At 50.8% G+C, this 25,687-nt stretch overlaps 14 protein-coding genes across 14 annotated transcripts; 10 read left to right on the forward strand and 4 right to left on the reverse strand.

Moving 5' to 3' along the window:
- Positions 1–98: 98 nt before the first annotated feature.
- Positions 99–860, forward strand: BCR37DRAFT_333995 (ATPase; the record flags this gene model as incomplete). Its single annotated transcript, XM_040867126.1, has 1 exon — positions 99–860. A coding segment is annotated over one exon (762 nt), but the record flags the coding sequence as incomplete, so codon positions are not given.
- Positions 861–1,463: 603 nt separating this feature from the next.
- BCR37DRAFT_342150 (peptidase S24/S26A/S26B/S26C) lies at positions 1,464–1,975 on the reverse strand (the record flags this gene model as incomplete). Its single annotated transcript, XM_040867419.1, has 2 exons — positions 1,464–1,578; positions 1,617–1,975. Coding segments are annotated over 2 exons (474 nt in total), but the record flags the coding sequence as incomplete, so codon positions are not given.
- Positions 1,976–2,428: 453 nt separating this feature from the next.
- BCR37DRAFT_390911 (uncharacterized protein) lies at positions 2,429–3,379 on the forward strand (the record flags this gene model as incomplete). The annotated part of the gene is made up of 2 exons (XM_040870930.1): positions 2,429–2,649; positions 2,689–3,379. 2 exons carry the CDS (start codon positions 2,429–2,431, stop codon positions 3,377–3,379), a joined length of 912 nt encoding a protein of 303 aa, XP_040727297.1.
- On the reverse strand, positions 3,037–5,146 carry BCR37DRAFT_376655 (uncharacterized protein). Its single transcript, XM_040868644.1, has one exon. The coding sequence runs from the start codon at positions 5,109–5,111 to the stop codon at positions 3,429–3,431; it is 1,683 nt and encodes a 560-aa protein (XP_040727298.1). The 5' UTR covers positions 5,112–5,146; the 3' UTR covers positions 3,037–3,428.
- BCR37DRAFT_376657 (translation protein SH3-like domain-containing protein) lies at positions 4,900–5,912 on the forward strand. Its single transcript, XM_040868645.1, has 2 exons — positions 4,900–5,810; positions 5,852–5,912. The coding sequence occupies exons 1-2, from the start codon at positions 5,337–5,339 to the stop codon at positions 5,861–5,863; spliced, it is 486 nt and encodes a 161-aa protein (XP_040727299.1). The 5' UTR covers positions 4,900–5,336; the 3' UTR covers positions 5,864–5,912.
- A 130-nt stretch (positions 5,913–6,042) lies between these two features.
- BCR37DRAFT_401886 (putative diphthamide synthesis protein-domain-containing protein) lies at positions 6,043–7,545 on the forward strand (the record flags this gene model as incomplete). The annotated part of the gene is made up of 1 exon (XM_040871864.1): positions 6,043–7,545. The coding sequence occupies one exon, from the start codon at positions 6,043–6,045 to the stop codon at positions 7,543–7,545; it is 1,503 nt and encodes a 500-aa protein (XP_040727300.1).
- An 83-nt stretch (positions 7,546–7,628) lies between these two features.
- BCR37DRAFT_376659 (WD40-repeat-containing domain protein) lies at positions 7,629–9,240 on the forward strand. Its single transcript, XM_040868646.1, has 3 exons — positions 7,629–7,954; positions 8,001–8,222; positions 8,263–9,240. Exons 1-3 carry the CDS (start codon positions 7,688–7,690, stop codon positions 9,031–9,033), a joined length of 1,260 nt encoding a protein of 419 aa, XP_040727301.1. The 5' UTR covers positions 7,629–7,687; the 3' UTR covers positions 9,034–9,240.
- A 154-nt stretch (positions 9,241–9,394) lies between these two features.
- Positions 9,395–10,762, forward strand: BCR37DRAFT_376660 (ribonucleotide reductase). The gene has a single exon (XM_040868647.1). The coding sequence runs from the start codon at positions 9,501–9,503 to the stop codon at positions 10,683–10,685; it is 1,185 nt and encodes a 394-aa protein (XP_040727302.1). The 5' UTR covers positions 9,395–9,500; the 3' UTR covers positions 10,686–10,762.
- Positions 10,668–11,283, reverse strand: BCR37DRAFT_376663 (uncharacterized protein). Its single transcript, XM_040868648.1, has 3 exons — positions 11,162–11,283; positions 10,804–11,110; positions 10,668–10,761 (listed from the first exon to the last, which is right to left on the reverse strand). Exons 1-3 carry the CDS (start codon positions 11,228–11,230, stop codon positions 10,742–10,744), a joined length of 396 nt encoding a protein of 131 aa, XP_040727303.1. The 5' UTR covers positions 11,231–11,283; the 3' UTR covers positions 10,668–10,741.
- Positions 11,284–11,383: 100 nt separating this feature from the next.
- Positions 11,384–12,232, forward strand: BCR37DRAFT_390918 (Caulimovirus viroplasmin-domain-containing protein; the record flags this gene model as incomplete). The annotated part of the gene is made up of 1 exon (XM_040870931.1): positions 11,384–12,232. One exon carries the CDS (start codon positions 11,384–11,386, stop codon positions 12,230–12,232), a length of 849 nt encoding a protein of 282 aa, XP_040727304.1.
- Positions 12,233–14,120: 1,888 nt separating this feature from the next.
- Positions 14,121–16,213, reverse strand: BCR37DRAFT_205140 (armadillo-type protein). The gene is made up of 2 exons (XM_040866380.1): positions 15,488–16,213; positions 14,121–15,447 (listed from the first exon to the last, which is right to left on the reverse strand). Exons 1-2 carry the CDS (start codon positions 15,896–15,898, stop codon positions 14,227–14,229), a joined length of 1,632 nt encoding a protein of 543 aa, XP_040727305.1. The 5' UTR covers positions 15,899–16,213; the 3' UTR covers positions 14,121–14,226.
- BCR37DRAFT_376666 (pectin lyase fold/virulence factor) lies at positions 16,087–18,060 on the forward strand. Its single transcript, XM_040868649.1, has 4 exons — positions 16,087–16,690; positions 16,729–16,845; positions 16,885–17,343; positions 17,389–18,060. Exons 1-4 carry the CDS (start codon positions 16,529–16,531, stop codon positions 17,692–17,694), a joined length of 1,044 nt encoding a protein of 347 aa, XP_040727306.1. The 5' UTR covers positions 16,087–16,528; the 3' UTR covers positions 17,695–18,060.
- A 5,042-nt stretch (positions 18,061–23,102) lies between these two features.
- Positions 23,103–24,459, forward strand: BCR37DRAFT_385610 (pectinesterase-domain-containing protein; the record flags this gene model as incomplete). The annotated part of the gene is made up of 4 exons (XM_040870366.1): positions 23,103–23,399; positions 23,439–23,906; positions 23,953–23,988; positions 24,031–24,459. The coding sequence occupies 4 exons, from the start codon at positions 23,103–23,105 to the stop codon at positions 24,457–24,459; spliced, it is 1,230 nt and encodes a 409-aa protein (XP_040727307.1).
- Positions 24,351–25,431, forward strand: BCR37DRAFT_205190 (mitochondrial PGP phosphatase). The gene has a single exon (XM_040866382.1). It carries the CDS (start codon positions 24,724–24,726, stop codon positions 25,348–25,350), a length of 627 nt encoding a protein of 208 aa, XP_040727308.1. The 5' UTR covers positions 24,351–24,723; the 3' UTR covers positions 25,351–25,431.
- Positions 25,432–25,687: the final 256 nt, after the last annotated feature.

Raw genomic sequence — 25,687 nt, forward strand, 5'->3', positions numbered from 1 at the left:
AGTAGGAGTTGGCGCCGTCATAGGGCAAACTTGAAATTACAACTCCACAAATTCGAAATAGGCTACATTCTGGACAACTCCATGCAAAGCTGGCTGCAATGAGCAGAGCTCCCATTATTCAAGCATATAAAGCGCTCCTTGAATCACAAAAGTTGACGCCAAATAAAGCTCAAGCTGCATTGGCTGAAAGGCTAGGGTTGCTACAAACAACCCTGGTCACCTCAGAGAAGGACGAAGAGCTCAAAGGTGTTTACATCTATGGCAGCGTCGGCACGGGCAAGTCGCGTATTGCGGATCTCTTTTCGAATACTATACCTAGGGAAGTATCACACCGGCGGGTCCATTTTCACGAGTTCTTGATGGACATCCATACACGGTTGCACAGGTTACGCTCTCAATCTGGCTATCAAGGAGATCCCTTGTTTGGTATTGGCACTGAGCTTGTCAAAAGGGAATCTCGGGTTTTGTGCTTCGACGAGTTCCAAGTCAGTGATATTGCGGATGCTATGATCCTCAAACGCTTGTTTGCCGGTATATGGCAAGCTGGCGGGGTCATGGTCGCAACCAGCAACCGGCATCCAGAGAATCTCTATGAACGTGGTCTCAATCGGCCGCTCTTTGTACCGTTCATTAAAGAATTGCAACAGCGATGCGATGTCTGGCACATGGAAGGGCAACTCGATTATCGGTTACGCACATCTGGCAAAGAAGACGAACGCGACACCGTCTTCTTTGCCGAACAAGATGCTTTTGAGGCCTCTCTACAAGAATCGACCAAAGGTGAGCCACTGATTCCAACCATCATCAAGGTCATGATGGGTCGCGAACTAGCCGTGCATGCCTGTGTCGTGCCTGCCGGCCCAGCATCCGGCTATTCGCGAGACCAATGTATTGTGAAGGCGACCTTTGAGGAGCTCTGCCAGAACAATCTAGGGTCGTCCGACTATTATGCTTTGTGTAATAAAGCAAGCGTGCTATATTTATCCGGGCTGCGGCAATTCAGAGAGGATGAGCTGGACTATATTCGACGCTTCATCACCCTGATTGACCTTGCATATGAGACGAAAACGCGCGTCGTGTGTCAATCCTCTGTGCCTCTATTCGACATGTTCTCCAAAATTGTACCACCAGAGCAAGCAGTCCAAGCGGCAAAGGAGATGAGCGTGAGAAAAGGAGGCGGCTCAAGCTCGAGCATGATGTCGACATTCATTGGAGAAATGGAATGGAGTGCGACGGGACTGCCAGCAAGCTTAGCAACAGGCGGTGCTGGCGAGAGCGATGTCAAATTTGCCATTGGCAGAGCCGTGTCGAGGCTCTTTGAGATGGGTGCCAAATCGTATGGGTTACAGTAAAGTACTGTGCAGCTAAGCGTGGAAAGTACGTTCTTCCCAATCAGACGCGTTGCCCTCGGTATTCATCCTGCGCTTGCTGATGCGAGGATCACGACCACCTTCTGGGATGTCACCAAATCTGCTTGGAGGCCAGATGATTTTGGTCAGTTTGCTTTCAATCAAGTTGATGGCAATTGGCCCGTACTCGTTGCTGTCGCGCGAGTGGAATTGTTCATCGCCTTCGACCCTGAAGTTAGCGTGTGAGGCTTAGCTTGTGAAGCATACCAAACATGACCTTCAGGTATAGTCACAACACGTCCTTCGCGCGGCGGTCTAGTCTTGACAATATCACCTGCGATACCAGTGACGCGTTTGACTGCTACTTTTGTAGTTAAGGGTGACTTAAATGTGACGACATCGCCTCGCTTGAAGAGAGCTTTGCCATTAGTGCCTTTCCGCCACGTCCAAGTCTTGTCCTCTAGCACAAGATCTCGACGCATGAGATTCGACTCCGGGTTGAAGGTGGGTTTCATAGAGATGCCTTCGACAGAAGCGACAGAGTAGAGATGATTTTCAAAGAAGATGACTGGTGGCAGCCAGGACAATGCAATGAGAGATTGACGAAACACAGCTCGTGAGAAGCCTTTGATATGTAAGCCTGAGCCAGCACGGGCAGATGCGCTCATCAAAGTAGTGATGCTCAAGTAAGCAGCTGCAGCTTTGCTAGATATCGATCTTGAAGTGGACGACAAGACACTGAACACAGATCTATGAATCTATGATTCTATGGGCCCAAATTGATGCAGTCACAAAAATTGGAGAAGAAAAAAATGCACAACTACGGAGACAGGTCTCCTGATGATAGCTGCCTGCTCAATTATGCTGCGTGGATTCTTCATAGACCCATAGCTGCCCTAGGCCTTCTTTCCTGTCGCTTGTTGTGGCCGCGGACGAAATCAAAACAAAGCGACCGCCAACATCGCCCTCTTCACCCAAGACGACACACGCTCGTTTTCCAAGGCACACGGTCCTCGCCCATATCGGCCCTCAATCAAGCTGCAAACTTGTCTCAAGTTCGACTGTATAATACCTCCAAGATGTCCCTCAAAAACTTCAAAAAACAAGAACTCAAGGATATGCTCGAAAAGCTGAACCTGGACGCGAGCGGCTTCAAGCCTGAACTCGAGGATAGACTCTCCAACTACCTCGATTCGAAGAAGCTTGCCCTTGAGGATATTCCCGAGCTGGCTGAGCACTTCGATTCGCCAGCCTCGCCATCGACTGCCAGAAAAGCTCGCAAGTCGATCGCGCACGCAACGTATGATCCTGATTGCGAGTGTCGATGCTAACCTGACAGTGAAGACTCTGACTCCGACTTCAACAGCAAGTCACTCCTCAAGACGGTCGAGAAGTCAGTGTCGAAGCGCGTCAACAAACTTTCTCAAGAGCTGCACAATGCAACAGATGAGATCGAGGTGTCGCCCGCCAAGGTGGCTCAATGGGCCAATGACACGAGCAGCAAAGTCTTCAACGCCAACAATCTGCCCAAGAATGTTTCGGCGCTGCCAAACAACGTCCGCGCTTCTCTCTCACGCGTTTCGACCGTGGCCTTGGGTAGTATCGCCATTGAGGGTCTGCGTCTCGCCAAGGCACTAATCCCAATCTCTTGGGAAGTCAAACTCGGAGGACTTGGTGCCATCAGCTTGCCAGATGTTTTTGTTTTCCTCCTTGGTGATAAATTCTGGAAGCCAGTGCTGGTGTGGTACGCATTCCAGTTGATTCCATTCTTCTTGGCCATTTTGTTCAACTTGCGCGCTGACAGCACACCTCGTCGTGGTCGTAAGCCAACACAGGCTTCGTATGTCGCTGACCCTGTGACATTCGCTGTTGCCAAGTTGCTGTTGGTCTACCTTGCATACAACACGACATGGGCCTCGTACTTTGGTATCAAGGAGCTTGCACTCATCCAGATGACGGTCGGTACGGAGACCATGATCATTGGCAGCAGTATCACGTTACTGTTCGCACTCTATGAGGCGGTCTTGTAGGCGCACAGGAGCACCAGCTTCAATTTCGTCAACTTGTCTTAGTGTACAATTAAGTTTTAAGGGAATCCACCACTTGCTTGAAGCGTGCCTTGTGTGACTCCGCCATAGCACCAGTCGCTTGCTCAATGGTGGTAGAGACATGCAAGTAGTTGCGAAATAGAAAGGCCGTCCGTACTTTGGGGTCACACGCCGCAGCCATGCGTGCAAGAGTCCCCTCAAAGTCATGGCACAGCCGATCAAGCGAGTGCTGAACGGGTTCCTCTGCTTGTGCGCCTGGTGCACTGCCAGCACTATCGCCACTACTGCTACTTCGGCAAAGCTGAAGGATACCAGCCAAAAATTCGGCAAATTTGCGGGTCAGTGACAGTGGCTGGCGTTCACGGGCTGACGCCTGAACAGCAGCAAGACTCACAGGTGCGTTTTTAAGTGCAGCAGCGTGTTGGTCCATGACTTGTTGGAGTTTCGGCCAAAGTGTGATTTGCAAGCCATCGAGCAATCCGCCAAGACCGGCGACTTTGCGTTTTTGCAGCGCAAAGCCACAGCTTTGAACAACACGGATGCAGAGCAGCAGAGCAAGTGCATCGAGCGAGCCGTCAATCAATTTTGTAACAAATTGAGTGGCGCTCTGTAGGAGTGGTTCCATCACTTTGCTGAATTGGTCTGAGACGACTCGCGGTGCTTTCGTCTTGAAGAACTCTTGCATAAACAAGTACTCAACTGATGCATTCTCAATCAGGGCAACGACATAGGAGCGAAAGACGCGTTCGAGAAAGTATGGCTCTTTGCTGGTTTCGGCAAGGTGCGCCAAGATGATGCCGCTTGTGGTGTCGTGCAGATACTTGGCGCGCGTACCGAGCGCCAACACAGAAGTCGAGACTGACGGTGCCTGAGGAGCTTTCTGGAACATGCCACCCATCGAACGTGTTACCTCCTCTGCCCCAAGCAAGTCTTGTTTGGCAAGTGCATGAATCGGCACCTTGGTCAATGCGCGCTGGTAACGGTCAAAGGAGGCATTGTAGTACCATCTCATGGTCATACAGTATGCTAGCATGAGTTCATCTGACAGAGTTGTATGCTGTCTCGCAACAAAATCATACAACTTTCGCACCTTGAGCAGACCGCTTTGCTGTATGATTTGAACGTTGGCTTGAGGCACACGCAATGCCTTGATGCGATTGACGAAGTAATCGCGTATCCTTGCAACGGCAACATTGGAGAGGCTGTCGACCTCAGAAGCTGGATAGCTCGTCTCTATCTGCGACTGCTTGCTTTCATGCAAACTAAAGCTTTCGAGCTGTTCAATGTATTTGAGGTAATGTTTATCAACGGGAGCCTCCAAAATTTGCTTGATGAGCACGGGTGAGAGGATGCTCTGGTCAACTGCCGGTCCAATAACGGCTTCAGCATCTTTTCTGCGCTGCAAACGCACAGAGAGGTGGTCTGATTTTTGCTGCAGGGTTTGGATGTCTGCAGAGACAGCACCCAGATCAGTCTGAAATGAAGCCATATCCTTTTGTACACGCGCCAAGATCTGATCACATGCTTCAAGTGACTTTTTGAGCTCAACGAGCCGTAGCACAGCCTCGTCTTGATGGCCAGCATTGTCAATTGTAGGCGAAGCAGCAGTAGCAGCAGGAGCAGCCAAGTCTGGGGAGGCAGTCTTGATGGCCGAGCTGGACTTGACGAGACTTGAGCTGGCCAGTATCGCCTGGAGAGCGTCCATGCCAGGCATTGGGCCGGAAGCCCGGGAGATGGCAGTTGCCTCTATACGTGGTTCGGTCTATGCTGTCTATACTGGACTCATTCTTCCCACGGCCCAGTTCACGTGCGCTCCAAATTTTCGCAGTCTCAGAGCGAGAAGTCAAAGCACCACAGGCAGCACCATCGAGCCAACAAGGTCTCTTCACACCACCCTCTCCTACAACAACCACCCCTTCCCAAAACACTCACTTCAACCATGTCCGCGGCAGCTGAGGAAGCAGAGCTCAACGCAGATTTCGAGACTGGAAATGCCGGAGGTTCGCTCACCTTCCCTATGCAGTGCTCTGCTCTGCGCAAGAACGGTCACGTTGTCATCAAGGGCCGCCCTTGCAAGATCATTGACATGTCGACCTCCAAGACCGGCAAGCACGGACACGCCAAGGTGCACTTGATTGCCACAGACATCTTCACAGGCAAGAAGCTCGAGGACCTGTCCCCCTCCACCCACAACATGGATGTTCCCAATGTCATCCGATCTGAGTACCAGCTCGTCAATGTCGATGATGGTTTCCTCAACCTCATGACCAACGACGGTACCTCCAAGGATGACGTCCGTGTTCCTGAAGGCGAGCTTGGTGATAAGATCCAGGCTGACTTTGACGATGGCAAGGACTTGCTCGTGACCATTGTCGCTGCTATGGGCGAAGAGATGGCCATGTCCGTGAAGGAGGTATGGTTCTGCTTGCTGAATATGGTTGCTAACTTTACTAGGCCCCCAAGTAAATGCCGATTTCTATACACCTTTGAAACATACACTTTCCTCTTCTCCTCATCCTTCTGTGTCTATTGTGATGATTGCCATGTTTACTTTATCTCTGTGATATTTGGCCTGCTTGAATGGCATAGAAGCTGTAAAAAGTGACCTTGATTTGTTGCAGCTAGATTTGTCGGCTGACCACCTCATGTCAGAATCCTTGTCGAGTGCAGTGCCGCTCTCTAATGACGATGAAGCTGTGTTACAGCAAGAGCTCGATCTAACAGATGCTACACCTGCTACAGCAGCAGCTGACCTGGGACATGTCTATGAACTCGATGAATGTGCTGCAAAACTCGCAGCAGCAGACTATCGCCGTGTCGCACTTCAATTCCCCGATAACTTGCTCAAAGACGCTGCAGCAGTGACAGCTGCACTGCAAAGACGTCTGCCATCTGTTGCTTTTTACGTCTTGGGCGATACGAGTTATGGTTCATGCTGCGTGGATGAAGTTGCAGCCGAACATGTCGATGCGCAAGCACTCGTTCATTTCGGACGAGCGTGCTTGTCTCCGACTGCCAAGCTGCCCATTTTTTATGTACTTGGACGGTATCCGCTTGATATCAAACAGCTTGTTGAGCAAGCAGAACGGCGATTGCCCAGAAAGTCGCCACTATTGCTGGTGACGGAGTCAACGTACATGTCGTCACAGCCTGCTGTCGCTGTTGGATTGAGAGAAGCAGGGTATCAGGTCGTAGAGACCTTGCTGCAACTACAGACACAGGAGTCTCGCAGGACTTCGACGCTGCCTGGTCGTCTGTACACGCTGCAGGAGGGCAAGACACTGGATGATTACACACTATTTTATATTGGCCCACCGAGTCCAACGCTAACGACGACACTCATGACACACACGGCGCTCGTTGCGTCTTGTTACAGCTATCACCCAATACATGGTACACTCAAGGGAGAAACGCTACAAAATGCAGCCCTCAGAAGACGGTATGCTACAGTCCTAAAAGCACGCGATGCAGGCGTCATTGGCATTGTGGTTGGTACATTAGGCGTGTCTGGTTATGCGCCCCTCATTACAGAGTTAAAACGACGCATTCGACAAGCTGGCAAGAAACCATACCTCTTTGCAATGGGCAAGTTGAATCCTGCAAAGATGGCCAATTTCCAAGAAGTTGACTTGTTTGTGCTTGTGAGTTGTGGCGAGCATGCCATTTTGATGGAAGGCAGTCGAGCCTTCTACAAACCTATTGCAACGCCTTTTGAATTGTTGCTAGCATTGGCTGCGAAACCGCAAGAAGCTGTTGCCTGGACGGGTCGGTGGACGACGGATTTTGCGCAGGTGATGCAGATGCCTGAAGCGAATACGCCACAAGAGGATGTGGAGGAGGTGGATATGGATGCACCGCATTTCAGTCTATTGACGGGAACCTATGCGTCCACAGCCCGGCCCATGCGACCCATTTCTCACGCAACAGATACTGATGCTGCGTTGCTCAAGGTATCCAGTGATACACAGCTCGGTCTCGTTGGTGGCGTCTTAAGTCCTGCTGCTGCGTTTTTGAACAATAAAAAGGCATGGACAGGGTTAGGTGCGGATCATGCAATGGCAGAAGAGCGTGGTGAAGACGAATCTGTTGGAAAGGAGAGTTCTGTGCTGACTGAAGGGCGGACAGGAGTGGCTCGAGGATACAACTAGGATTGTGTAGCATTTCCTCTCTCTCCCATCTGAACAAGATTTATTGAACGACAACGGGCGCGATGGAAACCGGCAACGGGAGTACCCAACATTCACAGCTTCAAGCGCTCAATTGGGTGGCCAAGACGGTCAAGGCCAAAAGATGGCTCAGCAGGGCTATAGCCGAGCAAGCTATATACCGCAAAGTCACCGAAATTCCTTCTCGGCTGCGTCGTATAGCAAGCAATTCGGTGTCCCACCTCCACATGCCCCTCCTCAGCACGCAACAGGCAGCGGTGGTGCTAGTAGTGGCAGGCGATATTCGGCGAGACTGCCATGGCCGTGCTATGCGCTTGATTATGCTATGAGTGCTGGTGGTGCGCGTGGCAAGATTGCCGTTGGTTCATTCACGGATGATGCAGGGAATCGCGTATGTTGATGCTCCATGGTGCTCGTCGCATTGACTGACAAATCAGTTGCAAGTCCTAGGTCATGGTCTTGATGGTGAACTCATCAAAGAAGCAGAGTCAGGACCCGTATTACCCTACCCACCCACGAAACTACTTTGGGAGCCTACACCAGAAGGACGAGAACCGGCACTCCTTGCAACCACGGCTGAGTACCTACGTCTCTTTTCAGCAGAAACAAGTGGGTCTGATAAGCCTGATGTGTTGCGTCAACAGGCTCTCCTCGGCAATGTACCTCCTCTGCAAGGTATATCACAGACTAACGAAGCAGACGAAAGCAGACTTTCCTGCGCCATTGACGTCCTTTGACTGGAACAGAATGGATCCATCACTGATTGTGACGGCATCTGTGGATACCACCTGTACCGTATGGGACCTGAATACGGGACAGGCGAAAACGCAACTCATTGCACATGACAAGGAAGTGTTTGATGTTGCTTTTACGTGCAATGCAACCGATATCTTTGCAAGTGTCGGCGCAGATGGATCAGTACGACTGTTTGATTTGCGTGCGCTCGAACACTCCACCATCCTGTATGAGTGTCCCGGCACAGGCACCTCACCGACCCCTGCAACGACGCATGTAACACATCCAGCAACAGGTGGCGGCAGCAGTCCTAGCCAAGAAGGTAAAATGTCACCTCTCCTACGGCTAGCTGCGTGCTCACACGATGCAAATTTGCTGGCGAGTTTCCATGCAGATAGCAGTGTGGTGCTAATCTTGGATATTCGACAACCAGGACAAGCACTCTTGACGCTGGATGCGCATGGTGGGCCTGTCAATGCTATTGGGTGGCAGCCTGGGAGTAGGCATTTGCTGGCTACAGGTGGCGACGATAAGCAAGTGTTGATTTGGGATTTGAATAAAGCGGGTGTGGGCAGTGCGGCGGGGGTAGCAGCAGCATCGACAACGGCCTCAAGAATCAAGGAGCCGAGTCTGGCGTGGCATGGGGAGGGTGAGGTGAATTCGCTGAGTTGGCTTGGTGATGGGAGTCGGCTGGCTGTGTGTCAGGGGCGGACGGTGCAGAGTGTGAAGCTATGACTGTATGAGACTGCATCGTAGACTTGATGACGCTGTGTCTGTCTACTACAGTGTCTCGATCATCTGATAGCAGAATCCATCGCGTGCCAGGAGAATCAGTCGCGTCGCGTCTCTTTCTCTCTCTCATTTGCTGCTGCATGACTTAGCCTAACCCGAATTCGCCACCCAGATCCAGCCGCAGAAGATACAGCATAGAAGGGAGGAGGGAGAGATAGAACGTAGAATAGATATATGAGTGAGTAGATAGATGGAAAGATAAGTAGCAGATGGTAGACTATGGACTGTAGTTGTAGAAATAACAAATGCCCATTCCTCCTCCTGGCTCGCGTCTCTTTTTCTCTTCTTCTCCTTCCCACAACAAAACGCGTCTCTCCTCTCTCCTCTCTCTCTCGCTTCCTCTAAAGACGCGCCCTCCCCTCCCTCAACCCATCCATCATCCACATCCACATCCATCATACACACACAAGATGGCACCCTCCATCGACATCACACCCTCAAAGGTCGCAGCATCAGCCCTTGACACACTAGACCTCAACGTACAGGCATCCGTCAAGTCACTCAAGTCCGCATTCGCAAAGGCAGGCACCACCGATGCCGTCGCAAAGTTCAAGGCAAAGCAGGAGCAGGACGAGCGCGACTTCCTCGCACAGCAGGAAGAACCCCTCCTCGCCGAAAACAAGAAACGCTTCGTCCTCTTCCCCATCAAGTATCACGAGATTTGGCAAATGTACAAAAAGGCAGAAGCATCCTTCTGGACCGCCGAGGAGATTGACCTCTCCAAGGACCTGCACGACTGGGAGAACAAGCTCAACGACGACGAACGCTTCTTCATCTCCCACGTCCTCGCTTTCTTTGCCGCCAGTGATGGCATTGTCAATGAAAATTTGCTCGAGCGTTTCTCCAACGAAGTCCAAGTACCAGAGGCACGATGCTTCTATGGCTTCCAGATCATGGCGGAAAACATCCACTCAGAGACCTACTCCCTCCTCATTGATACATACATCAAGGAACAAGCTCAACGGCAGCACCTCTTCGATGCAATCGAGACAATCCCGTGCATCAAGCAAAAAGCAGACTGGGCACTGCGCTGGATTGCAGACGACGAGTCTACCTTTGCACTGCGTCTTGTGGCTTTTGCTGCTGTCGAGGGAATCTTTTTCTCTGGCTCGTTCGCCTCCATCTTTTGGCTCAAGAAGCGTGGTCTCATGCCGGGACTCACCTTTAGCAATGAGCTCATCTCTCGTGACGAGGGTCTCCACACAGATTTCGCCTGTCTCTTGTTTAGTCACTTGAAGAACAAGCCTTCAAAGCAACAGGTACAAGACATCATTACTGAAGCTGTTGAGATTGAGCAGGCTTTCCTCACAGACTCCCTACCATGCCCCTTATTGGGTATCAATGCAAAGCTCATGCGCGAGTACATTGAATTTGTCGCTGATCGACTCCTCGTCTCTCTTGGCAACAAAAAGTTCTATCACACCAGCAATCCATTTGACTTTATGGAGAACATTTCACTCGCTGGCAAGACCAACTTCTTTGAGAAGCGTGTCGGTGACTACCAAAAGGCGGGTGTCATGGCAGGCACACAGAAGAAGGATGGTGAGGGTGAAAAGACGGATGGACATGCATTCAGTCTTGAGGAGGACTTTTAGAAGTAAGCAGTTGTCAGAATCCATATTCTTGTACTATAGAAGCGTCGCGACTTTTGTTACTTTTTACCCTTCTTCTCTGTGCATTTGTTAGACTCGCATTTCTTATTGTGAGGCTTACTCTTCTTCTTTGATGCTGTGGATGCAGCCTCCCCCGACGCAACAGGCGTACTCGCATCCTTCATCTCTGACTCTCCCTGCGCTTCACCAGTACCGGGCATCAATGCAGCCTGTTGCCGATCCCACGCTTCCTCATCGAGTTGCGCGAGTCGTTGTGATACTTTTGTACTACCAACCATCAAGCGTCCTAGTTCCAATACTTTATCAGTCTTGAATTTAAGGCAGATACCTGCTGCGTCGTCATGCAAGCGCGCCGTGATGCTAGAGCGGGTGGCATCGTGCTTGCTGTAGTCGAGTGTATAGATTGCCTAGCAGAAGAGCAAGTTAGATACTAGCAAGACACTTCAAATAAAGCATACATCAGGGAAGGCTTCTAGTAGCTGTGCGGACTTGTCAAAGAAAGTCGAGAGATCCCGCTCAAAGGGCATGATTCAATGATGATTGCTTCAGCCTTTGTGTCAAGTTGCAGTGTCAATTGTGTGCTGTCGTTATCTCTCCCACCTCAACCACCACACACCCCATCACACCTCCACGCTCGTTGGCATCACTCGTTTTGAGTCTATTGTGAAGACTAGTGCGCTATGGTCATTGCAGTCTATGCAGTCAAACAGGGCCGCGTCCCAGGCCTCTACACAACCTGGGAAGACTGTAAGCGCCAAGTAGACGGTTTCTCCCACTGCGACTTTCAGAAATTCCCTTCACTCGCTGAAGCAGAAGCTTGGATGCGCACTGCTGCACTCGCGGGGAAGAAACAAACAACCGCCCTACCACCCACGCAAGTCGCTATGCCTGCTGAACGTCCTCATACCGGTGGAATGCGCGCATATATCGGTGCTGCTTACCAAAAGAGCCCTCACCCAGAACTCGGAGTCTGGCCGGCGCGCGCCAGTTATAGCGTGTACTATGGGACGACGGCCAAGTTGGAGAATCTCTATGGTCGTATTCGTGATGATGCGCTCACGAAGCAACGCGCCCTGCTGATTGCCATCCTCAAGGCCATTGCAGCCTGTCCTACGCATACAGCCTTGGAAGTCTGTACCGACTCTGGATACGCCTTCGCTTGCCTGATGGTGCACGCTAAGAAATGGCAAAGCAACAAGTGGCGCAATGCAAAACATAAACCCGTTGTGAATGGCGACCTGGTGCGTGCGTGTCTCAATCTTGCAAAGGATCGTAAAGTCGTGTTGACAGTCAAGGCAATCGAACGCAAGACACACAACATCGGTCTGGATGCCGCTGCCTATCTCGCACACCGTGGACTCTGGCAGGAATCGAGTGAGCTTGAGGCTGGTTGGGTGCAGCTGGGTTCGAGCATGGTGAGCAGCTTTACGGAGAGCAACTTTGGCTATCGCTCTGCTTCTTCTCAATCTGATGTGCACAGTGATGGCGTGAGTACTGTGCATGGCGATCGAGCTGCATTCTCCTTTTGAACACTATTTGTATCCCGTTTGTATCCTTTTTGTATCGTAGCCTTCGTAGCCTTTCGTTGCTTCACTTTGTCCCTGAATTTAACGCGAGTCCACGTGCTGACCCCCGTATCTCAGTGTGGGGGCTATTATGGCTATATAATCCAGCAGTCTGTCTCTAGCAACCCATCATCAGCAGCCATGTCCAACAACCAAAAGTACTACGCAGTCAGCAGCGGAAGGGAGCCTGGCATCTACACCAGCTGGGAGTCAGCCAAGGCCCAGACGGATGGATACTCCAACAACCACCACCAGTCTTTCAAGGACGTGCACGCCGCCGCAGACTTCATCAGCAGCAACAGCCCTTCTTCCAACGCTGGCTCTGGCCAGGGCAAGAAGTGAGCTATGAATGTAAGTGATCATCAAAGTCAACGTGCCATGCAACTAACTCGAAGTGTGCCTGGTGATACTCTTTCAGATCAATCGAATCTTAAGCGCCTGCCTAGCTTTATATCCAGTATCATTAGCCTTACGTTGAAACCTTTCTCTTTCTCTGCCCAATACGTCTTTGATTTCTTGCCAGTCAGCTTGCAGGGTCAAGAAGGAAGGACGAATCCTTTGGTTCTGGCAATCGCAGCCATGGTCGAACAGACTCGAACTGTTCGCAGACTGTTCGTGGTGTTCGATTGCGTAAATCAAAGGATTTGGCTTGGCCGAGTGCAGAACAGCCGTTCTACATGTACTGTCCTACCAAGACTTCCAAGCTTGAATCTCTCTTCAGAATCTACACAACTACAAGAGAATTCTTTGCTCTGCGCAGACTCTTGATCTTGCATAGTTGTCCACTGATTGCAGATGCTCAAGCTCTCCTGACCCGCTCGTCAATCACTGAAACGCGTGCATCTGCAGCTTCACCCTTGCTCTGTTGAACAACGCCGCTTGTTCAGCTTCCAGTCACTGCTTGACACGCTCAAAATCTTAAGCATGGGCAAAGCAAAGAAGAACAAAGTCTATGCTGTAGCTCGTGGTCACCAAACTGGCATCTTTCATTCGTGGGCCGACTGCGAACGGCAGACCAGCCAATTTCCTGGTGCGCTCTTCAAGTCCTTCCCAACAGAGGCCGAAGCAACGCAGTATCTCAAAGTGAATGGCGCATACAAGCATGGCCATATAGCCAAGCTGAAGAAGCCTGAACCGAATAGACCTGAGCCTCCTGCGCCTGCGAGGGAAAGAGAAGCTCTGAAGGTTGGCAACCTCGAGGTTGCGCCAGCTGCAGATGTGCAAGGCCCCAAACATCACGACTCGCACTTCACGCAAGACGATTTCCAAGGTAATGATCGTATTCCCTCTGGCCAACGACAAGCTATCGTCATTTATACAGATGGCTCGTGTCGAGGCAATGGTCAGTATCATGCTCGAGCCGGCTACGGTATCTACCACCACCAAGGATCACCCGCCAACTTTGCCGGCCGCTTACTGGGTGCACGACAAACGAACCAACGAGCCGAACTCACTGCCATTCTTGAAGCAGTGCGACAGGTGCCAAAGGATCTCGATATTGTCGTTTACTCTGACTCGCAGTACAGCATCTCCTGCTTGACGAGTTGGCATCAGAAATGGGCGCGCAACAATTGGCTGAATAGCAAAGGCGCGCCAGTAGAGAATGTCGAACTGATTAGAGAATGCCTCAATGCAATCGTCGATAGAAAGGGAACAGTCAAGTTGCTCAAGGTGCAAGCTCACGTTGGCATCCAGGGAAATGAAATGGCAGACAAGTTGGCAAACCAAGGCGCAGCATTAGACTAGTTTGGAGATGAATGAGTCAATGTAGATGTAAATGCGAGGATAGTAAGCAAAAAGGCGGGCTTGCATCTTGCAAACACTTGACTGCCAGCCTCGGTACGAGGGAAAACAAATGTGTTCGACGAATGAGTCGTGAGAAAGAGAGTGCATGTCAAGAAGCGAGTCTACAGCCGTGCTCTTTGAGCAAAGAATGCAGGAGAAAACAACGTAGCGCATCACATTTGCATACCGCCATCGCCAAAGTTGAATGACTGGCCCGACTGCTGCGCATTGCCTTGAGCAAACGCAAACTGACCGCTTTGACTGACTTGTGGTGCCAATTCAGCATCCTCGGCATCCTCATCTTCGTCGCCGAAGAAGCGTTCGATGATGGTGTACGACTTTTGGTAGATTTCCTGGTTCGCATTGTTTTGGCATGCGTGAATCTTCTCCATACCACCGGCCTCTTCAATGTAGAGGGCGAATCGGTTCTGGCCACCAGTCTGTGACTTTTCGGCCTCGCCAATTTTGAGGATATTCTCTAGACCGTCGAGCGCAACCTGGATAATCTTGTTGTCGAGGCAATCAAGCAAGTCGCACAGTGGCTTGATGGTCCCTTGACTCACCATGTACTTGATTTGATCAGGGTTGGCAAGGCCACCAGAGGTAGCATTTGAGATGGCCCAACAAGCCTCCTTCTTGGTCTTGAAGTCGGCGCTGCCCAGTAGATGAATGAGTGGTGGCATCAAGTTCGCATCGATGACTGTTTGGATTTGTGAAGAGTTGCCGGCAGTGATATTGGAAATGGTCCAACATGCTTCCTTACGGATAGCCTCCTTGGTCGATCCCAGTAGGTTGAGCAGCGCTGGGAGAGCACCGCAGTTGATGATGACCTGTGTCTGAATATCGTCACCAGTGACAATATTGCCAACTGACCGCAATGCAGGCGTTTGAACGCTTGTCGCAGAATGGGCAAGCAATTCCACAAGGCGGCGTGGGATAGAGGCTTCAATGACTGCCTGGATCTTCTCATTCGGTCCGTCAGACAGATAAGAGACAGCCCAGCAGGCATCCACAAGCACTTCCTCATCCACGGAAAACAACAACTTCGCCAGCACGGGCAGCGCGGGCGAGATGGTGGCCCAGTCTGGCTGTGGGCTCTTGCCACGACAAAAGTTGGACAGCGTCCAGGTTGCATTGCGAAGCATTGACAGCTTCTTGGAGTCGTGTAGTAGCTGGAGCAACGGTTGCAGTGCTCCGCAGTTGAGCACAAAGTCACGGCACTCGGCCGAGTCACCTGCAATGTTGCCGAGCGCCCACACAGCCTGCTCACGCACATCACTTTCATCAGACGACAAGAGCTGCACAAAGATTGGCACAGCGCCAGCCTCAATCACAACTTTGGTCTGGGCTGATGATCCGGATGCAATGTTGGTCAAGGCCCATGCTGCTTCAAACTACTGTTAGTGAAGTCCACGCGTATGTAGGATAGCGTACCTGGACAAGCGTGTGCGGGCTTGTGAGAAACTGCACGAACCGCTGAACGACACCACACTCAATGACCTTCTCGATGGGCGGATTACGCTGCTTCGACAGCAGTTTGCGAAACTTGGTGGTTGCCTCTACTTGCACATCAACCGAGTCTGAAAAGACGCCTTGAATCATCTGTGGCAACTCAATGTGGAGCTGCGACTCGAGCTGTCCAATATCTTGCTCCTCATCTTCATCGTCAGACACAGTCACGGTCGCCAAGTTGCGACGCTTGGTCAAATTTTCTTCCCGCTTCTGCTTTCGAATCTCGACCTGCTGCTCCTCTCGACGCCTGCGCAGCTCATCGCCCTTGAAGAGACCTTTATTTTTGAAGTTTGCTCGACGCTCTTGGTTGACATAACGCGCTTCACTGTCCATTTTGGAGAATATATACCGTGTAGGCTTGTTGAACGCGTCTGCGATGGGCAGGTGAAGGGCAGGACACGGTGTGAATGCCTCTGCCTACGCTGTAGCTGGCCTGTGTCTTGTTCCGTTTTCTGAAGTTGAAGCCAAGAGCAAGAATTGCGCGTGCGAGTTGGCTTCACGTGAAAGGGCCCCTGACGACACTCTTCTACTCTGACTACAGTGACTCGACAGGGACTCAAGGCTGAGTCGAACCCCACCGATATCAGGGGCGGCATCATCTAGCTGCGACGCATCCAGAAATGGAGGTAGCCGCCATCAGTATGGCCATACAAGAGCTTGTTGATCCTCCTTGTCTGTCCTCTGTTTCCGATTGATGAAGCGATCTTGCTTGTCAGCCAGCGCACGAGAATCAAGACTGCTCCAATGCTGGCGTTACTAGCACTGCTGGGCCATTGCTGGCACTCTTGTCTTATTCTACCCCCGGCTGCGAGCTATAATTAGCCACTCTGAAGCGAGACACAAATAATTGCTCGCTTTGTGCATCGGAACTGGCTGCAGGTAGAGGTTCATCGCGAAAAGTGACTATAAAGGGGATAAGCCCCGTCCTGAGAGTCTTTAGTATCCACATCACACTCGCTTGAAATGCTCGTTTCTTTGAGCTTCTGGGCAGGCTTGGCCTCTGTCATCTCTGCCGCCTACTATGATTACGCCTGCACAGAGAAGGACATGGTCATCTCTAGGGTCAAGCCACCAAATGGCGCGATTGTTGTCTCTGGAAGGCCAGGAGAAGGCGACTACATGACTGTATGGCTCATATGTCTTTCAATTGTGCTCACATTCAGGTTCAAGAAGGTATTGACGCTGCCCTGAAAACTGAACACAAGCGCCTCTTCATTCGTTCAGGCCTATACACAGGAAATGTGACCATTTCAGGCGATGGCATCCAGATCTTTGGCGAGGTATCGTTGTATTCTGACTCAGAACGCCACTGACACTAGACCACGAACATCTGTTCTTACAGGGACAATGTGGTCAGAATCCGCTCGGAATGGCACGTTGTAAAGGGTCAATTTGAGGATCTGGTCGGCACGTCCACCGTGATAGCCAACGGCAATGGAATCAACCTTTACAACCTTATCATTGAAAACAAAGGTGGTCAAGATTCTCAAGCGGTTGCTTTGACTAGCTCTGGCTTCAACCAGGGGGTGTATGCTTGCCAGTTGATTGGCGAGCAAGATACCTTCTTTGGTAGCAAGGGCAGTCAGTTCGTCGTCAAGTCCCTGATCGTTGGGATCACCGATTTCATCTTTGGTTTGAGTTCCAATCAAGTCATTACTCACAGCGATATTGTCATTCCATCCAGCGAAACAAGATCGTATGCTCACATTCTCGCGCCTGGTCGGCGCAGCGCCGATGACCCTGGCTTCATTCTGATTAACAATTGCACAGTCACGTTGGTTTGTCATTTCCAATCATTCAAGCTGCTTTGCTGACCGACTCAGGGACCTGGCTTCCGTAAACCTGGCCATGCTGATCTCGGGCGCGCCTGGGGGGCATTTGCTAGGGCACAGTACCAACTTGTGAGGTTCACAGGCGATCCTGAAGCCTGGTTTCCTGGAGGGTTTAAGCCTATGCATACATCCGATCCAGAATCTGCACTTGCACAGACTTCCTTCACTTGGCTCGAAATTGAGGGTGGCCCGGACCCGAGCAAATTCACACAATATGCGAAGGAAGGCAACTACATTGCACCCGGAGATCTCCTTGGAGCAGACTTCCCGGCGCTCTACGACTTTAAATTCATTTGAAGCTACACCATCGATGTAGCTTTGTCTTCTCAACATCCAGACTAATCAGGCTTAACATCCTGTCCAAGTATCACCTTGTCTTTTAATACATTCCCACTTTTCTGCGCAAGTCCACGAGTCATCTGCTTACCTAAAGTCCATTTGGGATCTTTTGCGAACAGACACATCTCAGGAGGCATCATCATGCATGTGCTGAATAGGCTGAAGTCGAATCATTAGGCTCTGAAGGAGTCGCGAAAGACCACGTTTTCTCCAGCTGAAATCAAGTTCAGCTGAAGTCACCTCTATGCACACGTTCTTCTCCTATATCTAGCTTGACAGCCACAGCCCACTGCTCAATTCGCATGTCCTCGACTATCCACGTTTCGCTGCGTCGCATACTGTTAGGAATTCAAGTGCATCCCCTGATCACTTGCTTCCGCTGTTATCTCTCTGCCACGTCAGCACTCATGCACGTGACCTTTAGTTTAGTCTTAGCTGGCAAGAGTGCTATACTCTTGTCCCCTATTCGAATCAAGTCTTATCTGCAGCTGCCCTGCGTGCCTGTGTCTGTCACCTACGACTACAGCCTCGCATATCCGCCAATCTCGATTAGGTTATGAGCACTGTTGCTATGCAGCAAGACGCTACTGCTTCGGATCAACGTTCCGGCCCGTCTAGCAACGCGGTGTTAAGGAACACCAAGAGGATCAGCAATGGCCTCAGTGCTTGGAAGGATGAGCTGCTGCTTGTCGCTCAGCAGGCTGGCGTGGAGACTTACATCTTTCAGGAGATACACGCACGCCGCGTCAAAGCAGCAATACGCTGCGCAGACGCCATGCAGAAGGCCGACGAAGACGCTGAGGCCCGTATCGCCGCTCTCGAAGCCCTCATGAAAGATGACAAGCTTAAGGCCCCAAAAGCCTATAGCGCCCCCTCGACTCGCTCCAAGTCCAAATCGATGGAGGAGGAATCAAGCGAGGATGAAAGCACAAAGCCTGACACTGGTCCGTGCTACATCAACTCTGAGGGGTATCTTGCACCTGCGACCTTTGAAGAATGGTCGCATCTTGAACCAACTTGGGACAAGAACAGCAAGGCGCTTTTCTTGCTGAAAGGAGGTCTCGACAGGTCTGACCTGGAAGCAATCAAAGACATCGCAGTCGCCTGTGTTGCTTTCAAGACTGTCTTGTCTCGACACAAGCAGCCTGACACTTTGCGAAAGTTGCAATTGGTCACGAAGCTCAATAAGCTCTCTTTGCCTCCTGGCAATACCACATCTTCAGCTATTGAGACCCTGATGGTGGACGTTCAAGCCACCATTGCCCAGTTGCGCAGCCTTGATCCCACCGGCAAGACGTTTGACGAAGACATGGAAATTGCCATGATCTACGCCAAACTCCCAGGCCATTTGCAGGACCTCACGCTGCACACACTCTCCTCGGATGGACCACACTCTATCCGCAGTTTTGTGCAGCAAGTGCGCTTCAAGATACAGTCGGATGACTATCTCAAGACGCACGGCAAGCACAAGTCTCTGGCAGACTCAGCCGCTGACGCTTCCCAAACCCTTTACCAATCATCAACGGAAAAAGGGATGCTCGCTCAAGAGCATAAGTCTCAATTGAAGCAGAAGTCTTCAAAGAAGCCGAGGAAAAGGCATTCTCTTCACAAGCCTTCATCTGAGACGAAGCAAAGTAGCCCTCCAACTGAATCAAAATCACAGTCTGAGGGCAAGCCAAATCCCAACACGGCATACTTTGCTCGCGAAACAACCCTAGCTGAACGTAGCTGGGTGATCGACTCCGGTGCCACGTCGCATATGACACCGTCGCAAGAGTTGATCTCTGATCTCTCTCATGATGCTTCCATTAGCATCACGTCCGCCAATGGCGAAGAGATGATCTCCGCTGGTTTTGGGCATGCTGCATTTGCCGTGCCAGATCAAACCAGCTTGGTGCCCTTGTCCAAAGTTTGGCATGTGCCAAATCTCACTGAACATCTTTTATCAGTGAGCGCACTCAATGAGGACGGTTTTGACGTACTGTTCTCGGCCAAACATGGACCAGCCCTCCTCAAAGACAGTGTTGTCGTCGCTACTGGCAGGCGTGTCGGTAAAGGCTTTGTCCTAGACGGCACAATTGCTAAAGTCCAGCCTCAGGCAAGTGAGTTTGCCCTTTTCACAAAGGAAAAGGCACCGACGGATGCCCTTGAGTGGCACCGACGACTTTGCCATATGTCCATCAAGGACATGAAACGACTTTCGAAGTTTGTCGACGGATTTCCCGACGATCTGGTCTACCCGGAATACTTCGATTGCTCTGGCTGTGCAGCTGGAAAGAGCAAGCGCTCGAGCTTTCCCTCTGTGGCAAATTCTGCCACTCAGCGGCTTGACATAGTCCACATTGATGTTGCTGGACCAATGCGCACCAATTCTATCAATGATGCACGATATTTTCTCATCATTGTTGACGGGTTTTCCAAGTACGTTTGGGCGTACATGCTGAAAGATGTCACTGCAGACACCGTCTGTAACATCTACAAAGCTTGGGAAACTGTTGCCACCAATCACGTTGGCGACAAAGTCAAAATTGTTCGCTCTGATGGAGGTAACGAGTTCAAGGGGAGCTTTCGCCAGCACCTCATTACGCAAGGCACCACTCACCAAACAACTGTTCCGCATACGCCTGAGCAGAATGGTGTTGCAGAGCGCCACATTCGCACTGTTGTCGAAAAGGCTCGCTCATCGCTTCTTGATGAGACGGTTGGTCCTCTCCCGCGCAATTTATGGGCTGAGTTGAACTCCACAGCCGTCTACGCCATCAATCGTTCGCCTCATACTGGTCTCGACAAGACGCCATACGAACTGTGGTATGGAAAACGACCAGATTGCTCGCATATGAGGACTCCTGGTACCATTTGCTGGTCACACAACCCGCGAATCAAGGACAAGTGGGATGCGCGCGCCAACAAAGCTATGTTTTTGGGCTACAGTGATACTTCCAAAGCTTGGCGAGTCTTAGATCTTGCCACTGGGAAAGTTGTTCTCAACCACTCGGTCATTTTTGATCATGCTGTGGCAAAAGAACTGTCTGTCAACAAGGATGTCGATCCTCGTCAGCTCACAGACGCTCAGCTCGAAGCTATAGCTAGCGGCAATGCTGCAAGTGTCGAATTTACTGATGAGCAGCTCGAAGCTATCGCTACTAGCGGTCTTGACGTTACTACTAATGATGACGAGCTTGATGAATATGCTTTTATGCTTACTGCTCAAGATGTTCTCCCAGCTCCTGTAACTGTCAAACAAGCTCTATCCCGCTCTGACGCACCTGAATGGCGTGCCTCTATGGAACGCGAGCTCGCCTCTCTTGAAGGCAAAGGAGTTTTTGAGTACGTCGCTAAGCTACCTCCAGGCCGAAAGGCCATTGGGGCACGCTGGATCTTCAAGAACAAGATCCTCGCTGATGGCACTTTCGACAAGCGCAAGTCGCGTCTTGTCGCTAAGGGCTACTCTCAGAAAGCTGGCGTAGACTACAACGAGACGTATGCTCCAGTCACTCGACTGGAGTCTGTGCGCATGCTTATCGCACTCGCTTCAATTTACAAGCTTCATCTTCACCAGATGGACATTGCCACCGCTTACCTCAATGCAAACCTGTTTGAGGAGATTTTCATGATCGCTCCTCCAGGTTTCTCCAACGAGAACTTCCCGTTCGTTAGGCTCAAGAAGGCTCTCTACGGTCTAAAACAAGCTGGCAAAGCCTGGAACGATGATTTGCACGTCACCCTCACTGCTGCTGGCTATGAACGCTCGATGCACGACTTTGGCATCTATCAGCATCAGACAAACGCGTCCTTGCTCTGCGTCTACGTCGACGACATTCTGATGGCTTTCTCGGACATCGCGCACAAAGAGCATCTTCTCAAGGCTCTTACCAAACGCTACGAGCTGTCCGATCTCGGCCCTGCCAATTCCATTCTCGGCATGCGCGTCTCACACAACAACGGCGTATACACTCTCGATCAATCCACCTATATTGAATCGATCGCCACCGACCACGGCTTAGCCAACTGCCATCCAAGGCACCTGCCAGCCAGTGTCGGCACCATTCTCACCACTGACGGCACTACCCAATGTTGCCTATATTGTCGGTGTTCTAGGTCGTTTCTCTGCCAAGCCGACTACTTCTCACATGAAGTTGGCTCGTGGCGTCCTCGCGTACCTGTTCACGACTCGCAATTTGCGACTGCGATACGACGGAAACGACGAGTTTGCTGGGTACTCTGACTCTGACTACTCAGGGTGCCTGGATACAAGGAAGAGCACATCTGGCTATGTGTTCATGCTTGGGGGAGCTGCAATCACCTGGCAGTCAAAGCGCCAAAACATTGTTGCCACATCGACCATGGAAGCCGAATATATTGGCCTCTTCAACGCGTCAAAAGAGGCTCTCTGGCTGCGCGAGCTCATGCTCGGCATCAAGATCAGCAATGTGCTCAACTCCGACGGTTCCATCAATTTATTTGGGGACAATCAGGCTGCGCTGAAGTTGGCACACAATCCTGTGTTTCACGCCAAGAGTAAGCACATCGAAGTGAAGTACCATCACACTCGATCCCTGATTGAGCAAGGCAAGATCAAGCTACACTACGTCGGCACAAAACTGCAAAAAGCCGATCTCCTTACCAAGCTCCTTCCACGTCCTGCATTGGAGACGCAACGACTGCTTCTCGGCCTCGTCTAAGCACTTCGCTTTATCGAGATAGAGGGAGTGTTAGGAATTCAAGTGCATCCCCTGATCACTTGCTTCCGCTGTTATCTCTCTGCCACGTCAGCACTCATGCACGTGACCTTTAGTTTAGTCTTAGCTGGCAAGAGTGCTATACTCTTGTCCCCTATTCGAATCAAGTCTTATCTGCAGCTGCCCTGCGTGCCTGTGTCTGTCACCTACGACTACAGCCTCGCATATCCGCCAATCTCGATTACATACCGTAAATGCGTCTAATTTGAGCATCGCGCTAACTCTGACAAACATCAAGCCCCGATGAATTGACATGTCCGATGCGGTAGGTGGATCGATGGTTTGGCGTCAAAGACAACTGTAGAGGTGCAGTGCTGACATCATATTTCTCATTTGCGCCTTCGGGTCCTGCCTGCAAATTCAATCGGCAAGTCTTTGCTTGTTGTGCAATCATGTCAATGTTGGGACTTGCTTCGCACTGCAAGCTCTGCTTCGCCTCCCGGACTCATCACTGCCATTAGTGCGCAATGGCGCATCATTTGCCCTATGCGAAATCTTTATTTGGCCACAGGTGCAAACGGAGGCAAACACACCTTTCCTCATCCGCATATTAATTACCCCTGGATTTCAAAGACATAAAAGCACTGCCCTTCCAGCCAGCTCATCAATCGCTATTTAATCAGCACAATGATGGGCCGCTCCATTGGGCTACTTTTCAGCGTCCTACTAGCAAGCTTGCCTCAGACCCACGTCTACGGCCGGAAAGGTGGTAATGGACACAAGGGCAATCACATCCTACCAAACCATTCAAAGAATGGATCTGTCATGCCGTCTGGTGGCATCAGCCGCCACGCTAGTCCTCCTGGTAATGCTCACGGTGACGCGTGCGTCAGTGGTGCTGTGATTCCCAACCTAGAGCCACCTGCGGGTGCTCTTGTTGTTGACATCGGCATTCACAAGTCTAAGGGCAACTTTTTTGCAACGGTATCTGTCAATTACCCCATCCACACAAGCTAATCTCAGGTGCCAGAAGCTTTCAAGAGGGCAGCTGAACTGACTCCGACCCAAGATGTCATCATCTTCATCAAGCGTGGAAAATACGCTGGAAAATCCACCCTCGATTTGTTGGTTCAGGGCCGCGAGAACAAGCATTCTGTGACTGTCTATGGCGAGACTCCCAACATGTGTGATCACTCTCTGAACTTGGTACACCTTACCCACCACGCGACCTTCGATACACCGGATTCCAAGCAAGGCCTCAACAGCATTACGACACTGACACTGACTGGATACCACATCAGCGTGTACAACTTGAAAATTGAAAACACCGGCACAAAAAACCAAGCTCCTGCCTTGTCTACCAAGGGACAGTACCAATATCTTTATGGCTGCAGCATGATGAGTGAGCAAGATGTCTGGTATCTTTTTATTGGTAGTGCTATGTTCATCCGAGGGAACATCACTAGTATCGTCGATATGATCTCCAATAAGGTGTGTTTCGCAAGCTATTGCTTCCTTGTTCTAACACTGTCTGCAGGGAGCTGGTCTGGTCGTCACGGATAGTACAATCACTGTAAGTCAAAGTGGCTGCCTACTATGAACGACTAACCATCAGATTGCAAACTCAGGGAAGCGTGATCAAGTGTTCATTCTTGCCTCAGGACGAGAAAATGACAAGGATCCAGGCAGCATTGTGGACAATTGTCACATTGAATTTTCGCCGGGCAAGGAATGGAGGGACGATCATGTTTTCTTGGGTCGTGATTGGAAGCAGTGGGCTTTGGCGTCTATTCAGAACACTTTCATTGACGGTCCGATGAAGCCCTGGAGTGAACTTGGATGGTCCCGGTGGAAGAAAAACGATCACCACTACGACGCCCACTATACGTATTACAACTTGACAGGAGACGGCGTTCGACGTTACAAGGGAACCAACCACTTCTACGCTGCTAAGGCGCCCGTCAAGTTCGCTACGTGGCTGGCTCCGGATTACTACAAATTCTTGGATCCGCGCTTTGCGAGCTGGAACGAGGGGCAGCGATGAAAGGTTCAGACAGACGACGAAGGTCTTTCTGATCCTCTGAACTAGCAGTGTTCACCTCAAATTTTGTTTGAAGCTTTGTTTCGTTTGAGAGCCCTCAAGACCTCTCAAAGAGACAGATTAGACTAATCTTCATACTCATGCCGGCTGGTCCGAAGCTAGAATCATCATCTCTTTTAAGAGGGCTGGCGCTTGTGCTCATCTGAAAATCTGTCGACGGCATCAAACGTCCATGGCCATGAAGTCTCGCTCTCGCCACCATCAACGATGAACTACTCGGCCATCTCTTTGGGCTTGTCATGTCTGTTCAACCCTTCTCAGCTAAGACCAAGTCTAGTTCTGCAATGCTTCTCTCAAATACCACAAGACATACCTGCAGCACTTGCTTCACATGCCATTGTGGATGATTGTGCAAAAAGACGCTTCTCAGATATTCGTGCACTTGTACTGGATAAGGACAATTGTTTCGCAGAGCCTCACTCTCTTCAAGTCCATGCTTCGTGCCAATCTCGTTTCTCCTTACTCAAAGAACAGTATCCAGGCGCAAGATTGCTGATTGTCAGCAATACAACCGGTTGCTTGCCGAGCAAACGTAGCGGAGTCAATGGGCCCTCCAATGATCTCTCTCAGCTCCAAGAGAACCTTGGAGGCCCACATGTCTTGGTGCATGAACAACGGAAACCTGGCTGTGGTGATGAAGTGATGGCATATCTACGAGAGCACGCCCAAGTTACCCATCCCTCACAGGTGTGCGTGGTTGGCGACCGGCTCTTCACAGACATATTGATGGCGAATAGGATGGGTGCCCACTCCATCTGGCTACAACGCGGCGTGTTGGTGGATACGGGAGCGTTCACGCGATTTGAGAGGTTGGTATTCCGTTTTCTACAGTAGAAAACGTCTACGTTGTACTTGTAGAAAGGACAAGAAAGCCTATGTACAGAAGTAAGTCTTCACAAAAGACTGCCAACAAATTTGGGTAATGAAATGCGCTGACCTTCCCGACCTCCAGAGGTGAAAAAAGCAACGATTGATGCGCGTCTTTGCATTGCTCTGACTATTGCATGCCGTGGTCCTGCATTTGCAAATCCTCTTGTTCTTGCTGAGCCTGCTGAACAATCATGGCATTCGTCTCCATATTCATGGCTACCATGGCAGCCAACTGTGCATTCTGAAGACCAGCTCCATGCATCGTTGAGGCATTCAGCGTCCCACCTAAATCCAACTTTGC

Source organism: Protomyces lactucae-debilis (genome assembly GCF_002105105.1).
Source record: "Protomyces lactucae-debilis strain 12-1054 chromosome Unknown BCR37scaffold_3, whole genome shotgun sequence".
Taxonomy (NCBI): Eukaryota; Fungi; Ascomycota; class Taphrinomycetes; order Taphrinales; family Protomycetaceae; genus Protomyces; species Protomyces lactucae-debilis.

Coding starts and splice junctions, on each gene's coding strand:
- BCR37DRAFT_376655 (XM_040868644.1), bottom strand. CDS start 5,111: ATGCCTGGCATGGACGCTCTCCAGGCGATACTGGCCAGCTCAAGTCTC.
- BCR37DRAFT_376666 (XM_040868649.1), top strand. CDS start 16,529: ATGCTCGTTTCTTTGAGCTTCTGGGCAGGCTTGGCCTCTGTCATCTCT. Junction 16,691..16,728: donor GAGAAGGCGACTACATGACT/GTATGGCTCATA, acceptor GCTCACATTCAG/GTTCAAGAAGGTATTGACGC. Junction 16,846..16,884: donor GCATCCAGATCTTTGGCGAG/GTATCGTTGTAT, acceptor CACTGACACTAG/ACCACGAACATCTGTTCTTA.
- BCR37DRAFT_376663 (XM_040868648.1), bottom strand. CDS start 11,230: ATGCCCTTTGAGCGGGATCTCTCGACTTTCTTTGACAAGTCCGCACAG. Junction 11,111..11,161: donor TACTAGAAGCCTTCCCTGAT/GTATGCTTTATT, acceptor CTCTTCTGCTAG/GCAATCTATACACTCGACTA. Junction 10,762..10,803: donor CACAGCATCAAAGAAGAAGA/GTAAGCCTCACA, acceptor ACAAATGCACAG/AGAAGAAGGGTAAAAAGTAA.
- BCR37DRAFT_376660 (XM_040868647.1), top strand. CDS start 9,501: ATGGCACCCTCCATCGACATCACACCCTCAAAGGTCGCAGCATCAGCC.
- BCR37DRAFT_205190 (XM_040866382.1), top strand. CDS start 24,724: ATGAACTACTCGGCCATCTCTTTGGGCTTGTCATGTCTGTTCAACCCT.
- BCR37DRAFT_376659 (XM_040868646.1), top strand. CDS start 7,688: ATGGCTCAGCAGGGCTATAGCCGAGCAAGCTATATACCGCAAAGTCAC. Junction 7,955..8,000: donor CGGATGATGCAGGGAATCGC/GTATGTTGATGC, acceptor CTGACAAATCAG/TTGCAAGTCCTAGGTCATGG. Junction 8,223..8,262: donor AACAGGCTCTCCTCGGCAAT/GTACCTCCTCTG, acceptor CTAACGAAGCAG/ACGAAAGCAGACTTTCCTGC.
- BCR37DRAFT_376657 (XM_040868645.1), top strand. CDS start 5,337: ATGTCCGCGGCAGCTGAGGAAGCAGAGCTCAACGCAGATTTCGAGACT.
- BCR37DRAFT_205140 (XM_040866380.1), bottom strand. CDS start 15,898: ATGGACAGTGAAGCGCGTTATGTCAACCAAGAGCGTCGAGCAAACTTC. Junction 15,448..15,487: donor GCCCGCACACGCTTGTCCAG/GTACGCTATCCT, acceptor CACTAACAGTAG/TTTGAAGCAGCATGGGCCTT.